Raw genomic sequence first — 12120 nt, forward strand, 5'->3', positions numbered from 1 at the left:
ACACGCACATAGGTACACGCAAATAGGTACACCCACATAGGTACACGCACATAGGTACACCCACATAGGTACACTAGCACGCACACAGACGTAGGCAGCCGCACATAGCCACACGCACATAAGTAAATGCACATAGGTACACCCACGTAGGTACACCCACATAGGTACACGCACATAGGTACACGCACATAGGTACACGCACATAGGTACACGCACATAGGTACACGCACATAGGTACACGCACATAGGTACACGCACATAGGTACACCCACATAGGTACACGCACATAGGTACACCCACATAGGTACACTAGCACGCACACAGACGTAGGCAAACGCACATAGCCACACGCACATAGGTAAATGCACATATGTACACGCACGTAGGTACACGCACATAGGTACACGCACATAAGTAAATGCACATAGGTACACCCACGTAGGTACACCCACATAGGTACACGCACATAGGTACACGCACATAGGTACACGCACATAGGTACACGCAAATAGGTACACCCACATAGGTACACGCACACAGGTACACCCACATAGGTACACGCACGTAGGTACACGCACATAGGTACACGCACATAGGTACATGCACATAGGTACACGCACGTAGGTACACGCACATAGCCACACGCACATAAGTAAACGCACATAGGTACACGCACATAGGTACACGCACATAGGTACACCCACATAGGTACACCCACATAGGTACACCCACATAGGTACACGCACATAGGTACACGCACATAACCACACGCACATAGGTAAATGCACATATGTACACCCACGTAGGTACACGCACATAGGTACACGCACATAGGTACACGCACATAGGTACACCCACATAAGTACACGCACATACGTACACGCACATAGGTACACGCGCATAGGTACACCCACATAAGTACACGCACATAGGTACACGCACATAGGTACACGCACATAGGTACACCCACATAGGTACACCCACATAAGTACACGCACATAGGTACACGCACATAGGTACACGCGCATAGGTACACCCACATAAGTACACGCACATAGGTACACGCACATAGGTACACACACACAAACGCCCACGCCCACGCCCACGTCCACGTCCACACAAACAAACACAAACAACCCCCACATCAAAATTACAAATAATATTTAATCGAAAAGTGAAAAAAAAAATCAGAATTACCTCCCGCCTTTTTAAAAATTTCCCGCCTTTTTTTTTAGTTTCCCGCCTTTTTTTAAAATTAATTTCCCGCTCTCTCCCCCTGTTGCAGACGCGACTGGGAAGCGGGAGAAGTGGGCTCTCTCATCGGCCGAGGACTCATCGACGAGATGGAGAACGAATCTCGCAACATCCGCTTCTTCACCAAACTCTACACTTTCGCACAGATGCTCGGTGAGTGGGGTGGGTGGAGGGGGTAGGGGAGAGAGGGGGGATGGAGGGTGGGGGAGAGGGGGTGGACGGGTTGGAGGAGAGAGGGGGTGGAGGGAGTAGAAGGGGTGGATGGGGGTAGGGGTGGAGGGAGTTGAAGGGGTGGAAGGGGGGTGGGGATGGAGGGGGGGAGGAGGGGTGGAAGGGATGGGGGAGATGGAGGGGTGGGTGGGGTGGAGGAGAGAGAGGGGATGAAAGGGGTGGAGGGTTGGGTGGGGGGAGAGGGGGTGGAGTGGATGGAGGAGAAAGGGGATCGAAGGGGAGATGGAGGGAGTAGAAGGGGTGGAGGGGGTAGAGGGAGATGGAGGGGGTGGGGAGGAAGTAGAAGGGGTGGAGGGAGATGGAAGGGGAGAGAGGGGATGGGGGAGATGGAGGGGGTGGAAGGGCTGGGGGAGAGAGGGGATGGAAGGGATGGTGGTGGATGTAATTGACATTTTGATATGAAGTCTTCATTAGAATTACCTCGTGTCCAAACGTCAGTTACATCTGTCACACTATGGCATTGTTCATTTTCATGTCTTTGTGTATATAATTGTAAGTTAAAAAGGGTTTGATCTTTTTTTGTATGTTTGTTTTTGTCCTTTTTTCTTATTCTCGTGCTTTCTCTCCCTCCCACACTTACACTTCTTTCTCCTTTTCCCTCACTCTGTCCTCTCCACTCTCTCTCCCTCTCTCCCTCTCTCAACCTTTCTCTCTCCCTCTCTCCCTCTCTCAACCTTCCTCTCTCTCTCCCTCTCCCTCTCCCTCTGTGTTGTGTGTGTGTGTGTGTGTGCAAGGCACTGATTTACTTATGTTACTTAAAGCACTGATTTTGCTTTGCAATATCAATTCATGAAGCTAGCATTCAGTCATGACTTGAGACTTCCTGCTTTCCTATGTCCTCTTCCGCCTCTAGCTGCACCTTGTTCCTGGCTGCAGCTGTGTTTGCTACCCGGAAACCCTAGGGCAGTGAAAGTTATGCTAAAGTTGCCTGATTCAAACTGTGAATATAAGCAAGGGTAAGAGAGGCAGACAGAGAGAAAAGAGAAGGAAGACAGACAGCGATCAGAAGAGCAGAAGAGCCTTTGGCTAGAGGCAAGTGTATTTATTGGACCACCCGATAAAGTACGTCCGCAAGAGAACGTCTATGCAATCTCCGCCGGGATACAACTGGCAGAACCTGTGACGTTTTCTCTCTCTCTCTCTCACTCTCTATCTGTCTCTCTCTCTCACTCTTTCTCTCACTCTTTCTCTCTCTCTCACTCTCTCTCTCTCTCTCTCTCACTCTCTCTCTCTCTCTCCCTCCCTCTCCCTCTCCCCCTCCCTCCCCCCCTCTCCCTCTCCCTCTCCCTCTCCCTCTCCTTCCCTTCTTCCCTCTTTCCCTTCCCCTTCCCTTCTTCCCTCTTCCCTCTTTCCCTTCCCTTCTTCCCTCTTCCCTCTTTCCCTTCCCTTCTTCCCTCTTTCCCTTCCCCTCCCCCTTCCCCTTCCCCTTCCCCTTCCCCTTCCCTCCTTCCTTTCCTTCTCACTCCCTCTTCGAATTCTCTCTTCCCCCCCTTCTGGTATCGCTATACAAGTTACGGGTGTGTTCACGTAGAGTCGATAGCAAAGTGGACCAAACAGATTGCTCGAGATTATCAAGTGCTATTAAAAGGGGAAAGTGGTCGTAGGAGCTTGTGGTAATTTACAGGGGATTTAAAAAGCTGTCGGGTCCACTTATTAAAAGATTGTTAAGGAAGTCTTTAAAAGTTAATTGGGAAACTTACTTTAATTGATGGTGTGCAGTTTACCTTCATTAGAGGAAGCGGTGCAAGAGATGAATTCATTAATGTGAGACAAGGACGGGAGAGATGTCAAGCGAAGAAGAAATTGAGGAAGAAAAGAGGGAGGGAAGGACGGAAGGAAGAAAAAGAAAGGAAGAAAGGAAGAAAGGAGGAAAGGATGGATGGATGGATGGATGGATGGAAGCAGGGAAGGAATGAATGGAAGGAAGGAAGAGAGGAAGGATGGATGGGAGGAAGACAGAACAGGACAGGAAAAGCTCCAGTGAACTTTGTATGTTGCTTATATGTTCACATATATTATGAGTTTCACACATATTCTCCGCACTTCCAAAGTCTGACCTGACCAGCTGTCACTCAGTTTCCTTATGACCTTTGCTATAATCTCCTCTTTGTCATCCATAGCATCTATAAATAACATTATGATTTAATTCACAGTATAGTACATACAGTGTATATTATGATCCATCATATGTTGTTTTCTTGAGAAAACAACATATGATTTACATGTCCTGCACGTCGTCCAACCAAACTTTATAAAGAGACCAAGTATGCAATACTTCTGATCCAAACTACACTGGGTCATTTCATCCAAGTTTCAACCTAGTTAGAGAACGCAGGGTTATGTTTAGTCCAGCGTTCTAATGCACCCCCTCTGCGCTCTATGAGTCCCCCTCACAGGACCTGCTTCGCTCTGACCGTGAGTGATCGCTTCTCTCATCATCCGTCACTGGAACCATAACTTCGTCGCATCATCATCACCATCACCAATCATCAATCATCAACTCAAACACTAAAATATAATAAGATAATAAGGTGTGTGCGTGTGTGTTGTGTGTGTACACATACACACACACACACACACACACACACACACACACACACACACACACACACACACACACACACACACACACACACACACACACACACACACACCTGTCACATATGTATGTATGTATGTATGTATGTATTTTCATGATTTTTTGAGAGAGAGAGCGAGCGAGCGAGCGAGCATTAATATTTTCATCCCTTTCCAGGCATCCTGTGCGTGGTGTTGGTAGGAGTCTGGATTGGGATTTATCGCGGAGGCTTCGGTTGGCAGGCCGACCCGGCCCTTCAGTTCAACTGGCATCCCTTCCTAATGGTCTTAGGAATGGTGTTTCTCTATGCCAATGGTAGGTGGTGTGGATTTTTTTTTTTGGGGGGTGGAGGGGGGTGAGGATAATTTTCTTTGGCATTAGGTCATGTGGATACACTGGTCTTGTGGATACGCTGGTCTTGTGGATACACTGGTCTTGTGGATACACTGGTCTTGTGGATACGCTGGGCATGTGGATACACTGGTCTTGTGGATACACTGGTCTTGTGGATACACTGGTCTTGTGGATACACTGGTCTTGTGGATACACTGGTCTTGTGGATACACTGGTCTTGTGGATACACTGGTCTTGTGGATACACTGGTCTTGTGGATACACTGGGCATGTGGATACACTGGTCTTGTGGATACACTGATCTTGTGGATACACTGATCTTGTGGATACACTGGTCTTGTGGATACACTGGTCTTGTGGATACACTGGGCATGTGGATACACTGGGCATGTGGATACACTGGGCATGTGGATACACTGGGCATGTGGATACACTGGTCTTGTGGATACACTGGTCTTGTGGATACACTGGTCTTGTGGATACACTGGTCTTGTGGATACACTGGTCTTGTGGATACACTGGGCATGTGGATACACTGGGCATGTGGATACACTGGGCATGTGGATACACTGGGCATGTGGATACACTGGTCTTGTGGATACACTGGGCATGTGGATACACTGGTCTTGTGGATACACTGGTCTTGTGGATACACTGGTCTTGTGGATACACTGGTCTTGTGGATACACTGGTCTTGTGGATACACTGGTCTTGTGGATACACTGGTCTTGTGGATACACTGGTCTTGTGGATACACTGGGCATGTGGATACACTGGTCTTGTGGATACACTGGTCTTGTGGATACACTGGTCTTGTGGATACACTGGTCTTGTGGATACACTGGTCTTGTGGATACACTGGTCTTGTGGATACACTGGTCTTGTGGATACACTGGTCTTGTGGATACACTGGTCTTGTGGATACACTGGTCTTAGACATTGAAGTACTCGAACTTGTATCCAGTAATTTGAAAAAGAGAAAAATGATAATATTCTGTTAGTATTCGTGGTATGTGGTTACTATGGCACGTAATGGACAAGGAGTAATGCCGATTAAATATGTTTGACTATTTGTTATACTTGACCAGGACAAATAGCTTTTCTTTTGAGTTTATGTAAGTGCTATGTATATCAATTTGATAGAAGAATATGCGTGTCGTTTATTTATTTATTTATTTTTTTTTTTTCCTCATAGATTTTCATAAATTACTCTCCATTATTTTTGTTTATGTGATTTATTTTCATCACCATCATAATTGTTATCGTCATTAGCTTTACATTTGATATTATGATGATCACATAACAGGCACCATGAGAAAATATATTTGAAATGGAATTATCTTGACATAGAAATTAGCTTTTTCTGCGATGATGAATGAATTGGTGATGAAAATGAGGAAAGTAATCCATTATTTACGGAGCTTCCAGGCAACCTAAGGCCACGTCCACACTGGCAGCAAGAGGGCGCGAGTGGGCTGAAGCGAGACATTTTTTTTTTAACGCTATCACTGAATGACGCCAGCTACAGCATTTACTCATTGAGGAAACAATGAAAATCGTTATTTTTAGGAAAAAACTTTTTTTTTTTTTGCTGATTGAAGAACCACAAAACTTGCTCATCCAAGGAACAAAAAAGAAAAAAACCTACCAAGGCAAAAGAGACACTCACTCACTCACTCACTCACTCACTCACTCACTCACTCACTCACTCACTCACTCACTCACTCACTCACTCACTCACTCACTCACTCCCACTAACACTTACTTACTCGCTACCAATATAGACGTGACATTAGACATCAAGATGAACTCATCAAATAAGAAAAAAAGAAAAAAACACACACACAAGAACACCTAAATGACCATACCTCCAACTCACGAAAAACGAACTTAAAAAAAGGGGATACACCACTCAATATCTCCTAGTTTTTACTTACTCATTTCTTAACCCTACAGGAGCTCTGGTGTACAGAGGATTCCGATCTGAGAAGAAGAAGAAACTGAAGATTATTCACACTTTGGTCCAGCTCGGAACCTTCATCTTCTCCGTGGTTGGCATCGTGGCGGTGTTTGACTTCCACAATGCAAATGGCATCCCGAATATGTATAGTCTGCACTCATGGGTTGGCCTGTGTGTGGTTATCCTGTTTGCTTGCCAGGTAAGTTCTCGTTATCTTATTTGTTTTATGGGGTTTCTATAGCGGTTGGAATAAGGTTCCAGATGAATGTAAGATGAATCACAAAAGATTGGGGATATGTAGGCATTTGTGATCGAATCTGGTTTTGTAGTTCAGCTTGTATATTCGCTTTACTTTCCGATTTTATAGTTTTGTAGACAGTATGTTTTCAGTATTATTCTACCCATTACATATATCTCACCAGAGAGTGAGTGAGTGATGAATGAGTCAGAGTGAGTATGAGTAAGAGTGTGTGAGTGTCTGTGAAAGAGTGTCTGAAAGAGTGTCTGAAAGAGTGTCTGAAAGAGTGTCTGAAAGTGTGTGTGTGTGTGTGTGTGTGTGTGTGTGTGTGTGTGTGTGTGTGTGTGTGTGTGTGTGTGTGTGTGTGTGTGTGTGTGTGTGTGTGTGTGTGTGTGTGTGTGTGTGTGTGTGTGTGTGTGTGTGTGTGTGTGTGTGTGTGTGTGTGTGTGTGTGTGTGTGTGTGTGTGTGTGTGTGTGTGTGTGTGTGTGTGAGAGAGAGAAAGAGAGAGTGTATGTGTGAGAAAGAGAGAGTGTATGTGTGAGAAAGAGAGAGTGTATGTGTGAGAAAGAGAGAGTGTATGTGTGAGAAAGTGTGTGAGTGTGAGTGTGAGTGTGAGTGTGAGTGTGAGTGTGAGTGTGTGTGTGTGTGTGTGTGTGTGAGTGTGTGTGTGTGAGTGTGTGTGTGTGTGTGTGTGTGTGTGAATAGATATGCATTACACCCATTTTCCCTTTCAGTGGTTGTCTGGCCTGCTGACCTTCCTCTTCCCAGGCCTGCGACCCTCCGTTAGGGCGGCTTATTTACCTGTACATCAGTTTTTCGGACTTGCAATATTCATTGGCTCTGTAGCTTCTTGCCTCTTAGGCTTGACAGAAAAAGCATTCTTTTCGCTGTAAGTATTGTATGCTTGAACATATCGATAGTTAACTAGTTGTTGGATTTGTCATTTGACGGTACTTATTAGAGTTATAATATTCAGTCTTTAGATGATTGTGTTTTCTGGTCATGTTGTTGACCCTTGGCTCCTTGCTTGTTGGAAATTAACATCTTCGTAAATGCAACCCCCCCCCCCAAAAAAAAAAAGAAAGAAAAAGAAAAAAAATATGTAAATATTTTCTTTTTGTATACATTCAGGAGTGTTGTACTCATTAAAGTTATGACCGTAATTCTATCCAGTAATATATATAACTTCTTATTCTTTTAAATACCATATGAATCCTCTTCTTTCTCTAACCCTATTCCTTGGTTTTCCAGGCCCGTCTCCAAACCAAACGGCTACAACGCCTTTCCTCCAGAAGGCATCTTAATCAACGTCATTGGCATTTTGCTGATCTTCTTCGCCGGATTGGTGGTGTACCTCATGTCCAACTCGCAGTTTCGACGCCAGACTTCTGAAGATGAGGTGTTGCTCACAGACACTGTCCTTGAGTAACTGAGCTTTTAAGTCTTTGAAAGGGGCATTTTATTTAAGCATAATCAAGTGGCGGAAGGATTATTATGATTGATAACACTGCTATCACAAAGTATTCTAATTTTGTCTTCGTATTGATAGGTGTTCTGGAAATGTATATTGTATTTTGTTTCTGAATTTACTCAAAGGAAATTGTTTAATCACAACTTTCATCTTCTAAGATCAGGATATATATGATAAAGAAACTGTATAGATGTGTTGTAAGGTGATTATTCACTTTTACTTTAAAGAAGATTGTGTTCATAATATGTTCATTAGAATACTTAAGAAAACATAGGACATTATTTTTACAAAGAAATTTATCTTCTCATTTGAATGCATAGTTATAATGGTAAAGGAAAGAGGTAAGCAGACTGATCATATACCATTTTCATGTTTATGTTTGTCATATATACATATATGTATAGGTATACGTATAGGTATACACATACATATACACATGCATATACACATGCATATACACATACATATACATATACATATACATATATATATATATATTTATATATATATTTATATATATATTTATATATATATATATATATATATATATATATATATATATCTTTATATATATATATATATATATATATATATATATATACATACATACATAGATACATATACACACATACATACATAGATACATATACATATACATATAAATTTCTTCATCTTCTTTTCCTTTTCCTCCTCTTCCTCCTCCTTTTCCTCCTTTTCCTCCTCCTCCTTTTCCTCCATCTCCTTCTCCTCCTTTTCCTCCTCCTCATTCCTTTATTCCTTTCTTTTTCTCATCCACACATACAATATATATGAAAAAATGATATTTTGTTGTCAGTTCTTGAATCTCCTTCAATCGCCCACTTGAACAATTTACAGTAAGTTTTCAATGTAGCTTCTATTAGGAAAGACTTTTTCTCTTGTGCATTCAAGTATTCCATGGCATTAAGATTCTTTTTTGATACGTCAATATTAATCCCCTTATACGGATCAAGTCTTGCCAAACTATTTTTTTTTTTTCTTCTAGTTCTCTTTTAATTTATGGTGCTATCAACATGCATTACAGTATTAGGAGACATCAGTTTGTTGTACATTTGTACTGTTATTATTAATTAAAGTACTTTCATTAATATGATTATTTTTATATGATTCTTGCAGAGGGAGACTTGCATATCAAAACAAATATTCAGCAATTACTGCTCTTAGCCATTATATTTTTATATTGAAAATTAGCCCATTCTTTTAGCATTAGAACAAAAAGAAGAGTCTTGAATAAACTATAATAAACCAGATTGACTACATAGAAAAGTCATTATTATAATACTGAGGGAAGTGGAAATACAAAGATCTTTAAAAATATTGAAATGCTGTTTCAGACTTTGCCTGTAAGTGAGTACTGACACCTTCATTGGAACCAGGAGAAGCATGCTCTTCAGTTATCTGTGTGTACCACTTTATTCTATCTGTTCCGTGTTAAGATGCGTTCGTACAGGCTCCTCGAATATCGATATTGTAAGTGTTATTAAGGTTATATTTATTATTATCAAATACTTTGCCTAAGTATTTTCTATGCAGTGCGGTTTCATCACCGTGTTTTAAAAGAAAAAGTTGAGTCATTTTCATATTCAAGCATTGTGAATATTGTCTAACGTAAAATTATTATAAGTAGCTTTAATTTGCTTTAGCGTTCATGTGAAAAACTGTATTAGGGTCACTACTTCTAAATTGATTTATCAAGTGAAAGATGTAAGGATTGTAGGACTGTAATGCTGTTATGAATGAAGAAATCTGAACAGAAAACACATGTTTCCTCCTTCTTGAAGACTATCCTATAAATGTACAGAAATGATAGTAATTAATAATGCAAGGAACACATTTTGCAAAGAGTTTACTTGATATAAAATGCAGATAATCATATGCAGATATGCTTTATATGTATTTTCAGCCATAGCAACACTGAGTTCTGCATATACTTTTAAAGGGCTTTGGATATAACACACAATGTTATGTACAGTAGCAAATATTTATGTATACTGAATGTTACTTCCTAAATATCATTTAGTGTGTCCATTATAAAGGCCATTGTATTATTCATGTGAGTAGTAAAATACATTAACTAGATTCTAATCCACAAGTAATTATGATTTGAATAGAACCGTCTTTCAGGCTGTATTTTAGGGAACAAACCAAGTGTGTGATAAACAGAGTATGACACGACAGAGTAATGTAAAATACGAATAGTAAAGGTTTATTGTGCCTAAAAATATTTTTTGAATGGTTGTAGTTTCTTCTTAAATAGGAATACTTTTTTGAAGGCCACATACAACAGAAGACATTATAGTAGACTTTCGTAGCTTATAGTTATGATTTATGTGATTGTAATACCGTACTAATTGCATACGTTTTGCATCATAAGCTGTGTCTTTTTTTTTTGCATTTTGAAGATATATATTTGTAAAATAGATATGAATTCATCTTAACTCTCATAGATGTTGAATATTATAAGTGCATGCCATAAAGTATATGTTGATTCCAAAACTGTATTATAATTTGACCTTTTTGAAGCTGAAAAAAGAAAAAAATGGATTAACACATTGTGGACGGGGAATAGATTTGCTTGCCCAGTCTCCAGGACGGGTTTTATTTCAGTATGATGCTTCACACAACATACTTTGACTTTCCCCACTCTCTTTCAGTCATTCATTGTAAAACTAGAGCCACTCTTGTATTGAGGGACTTATGTGTGTCATATGACAGGCTCAATAAATGCTGCAGTTGACTAAAATAGTAGTATGGGGTCTATATCAGACCCTGTACTACAATTTTAGTCAACTTGAGCATTGATACAGGAATGTATAATGTTATTAACCCTTTGACGATGGTGTCACACCCGTGTGACACAGCTAAATGCCCGATGACGGGGTGACACACCAGTGAGATGTTCCTGATGGGTTAAGGATAATTATAGTAATAGAAATAAAAACTTATTTTCCCCCAAATCCAAGGAATGGGGTAAACAGGTGAGGACAAACAGGCCTACTAATTGAGTCCTTAAGTGACCTGCCACCTGTGGAACTATCTATGCATAAAACAAATTAGTAAAACAAAACCATCGTGGATGGTGCTTGCCCCTGGCGTCAATGAGCAAAACTGAGCAGTAGTATGAAATATCAGAATATACATCTGATCCATCATTGGGAATCCAGAAGTGGTGACTGATAGATCATCAGAAATATACAGGTGGATCATAGATAGCCTGCCACACATCTTAAAGTGGCAGAGGGTCTTTCGGTGTTTAATGCGACTCATGGTTTTGAGTAATTATTCAGTTATTTATTGAGTATACCTAAATATTATAACTTGCAAAACACCAAAACTACCATAAGACATTGGTGTCTGGCCTGGATTGTGTGTGTGTATATAATTTAGCTGCCCAGGATGCTTACATAAATTTTCCATGATACAATAAAGCAACACATTTCAAAATGGACACTTATACACCCCATTGTGCCTTACCTCCCTCTCACAATTCTTGATAAGCAATCACAACAATGTATTATGTATACTTGTGCCAGAATGTGGAACTCGTTGCCAGAACACAATAGACCTTGCCGATCTAAATACCTTCAACAAGCAAGCAAGTAAGGAATGGATCACTTGGAAATCCTTACAATAGCCCATGATCATAGTTCATACAGTGATCCCATTTTTCTTCCACCATTATTGTTTCTTGTATTTGGTGGTTTGCAATTGTCTCTATAACAAATACATAATTCCAAACTTTATATTTCTGTTTTGAATATTTGACTGATTGTTGATGAGATTTAACATAATTTGTGCAATCTCATTGGAAAGTTGATGCTTAATTTGCTCTACACAGGACACCACTCTGCCACGTAACTACTTTTCTATTCTGACGTACTTTCTTCATGGCAAATAAGCTGCTTATTCAGCCAGATATTTCAAAAGGATGGAAATTGCTGACTTAGAACATTTTAGTAAGAATAAACAGCTTGATACCCAGATTGTGACCAACC

General features: G+C 40.9%; 1 protein-coding gene across 12 annotated transcripts in view; it reads left to right on the forward strand.

Moving 5' to 3' along the window:
• The window catches only part of LOC122258897 (transmembrane ascorbate-dependent reductase CYB561), a 131479-nt gene extending 120858 nt beyond the window's left edge, over nt 1–10621 (forward strand). For 8 of the 12 annotated variants that reach the window (XM_086553291.1, XM_086553297.1, XM_086553290.1 and 5 more), the window contains 5 exons: nt 1286–1407; nt 4241–4378; nt 6373–6575; nt 7350–7504; nt 7867–10621. In XM_086553291.1, coding sequence (XP_086409417.1) covers nt 1286–1407; nt 4241–4378; nt 6373–6575; nt 7350–7504; nt 7867–8044 — 796 coding nt within the window. In that variant the 3' untranslated portion in view covers nt 8045–10621. The remainder of the gene's footprint in view (nt 1–1285; nt 1408–4240; nt 4379–6372; nt 6576–7349; nt 7505–7866) is intronic. The other 4 variants (XM_086553299.1, XM_086553293.1, XM_086553294.1 and 1 more) reach the window with 1 other exon arrangement.
• The last annotated feature ends 1499 nt before the right edge of the window (nt 10622–12120 follow it).

This window comes from Penaeus japonicus, unplaced genomic scaffold (genome assembly GCF_977035675.1).
Source record: "Penaeus japonicus unplaced genomic scaffold, GWHDUDI00000001_assembly GWHDUDI00000028, whole genome shotgun sequence".
In the NCBI taxonomy this organism is placed as follows: domain Eukaryota; kingdom Metazoa; phylum Arthropoda; class Malacostraca; order Decapoda; family Penaeidae; genus Penaeus; species Penaeus japonicus.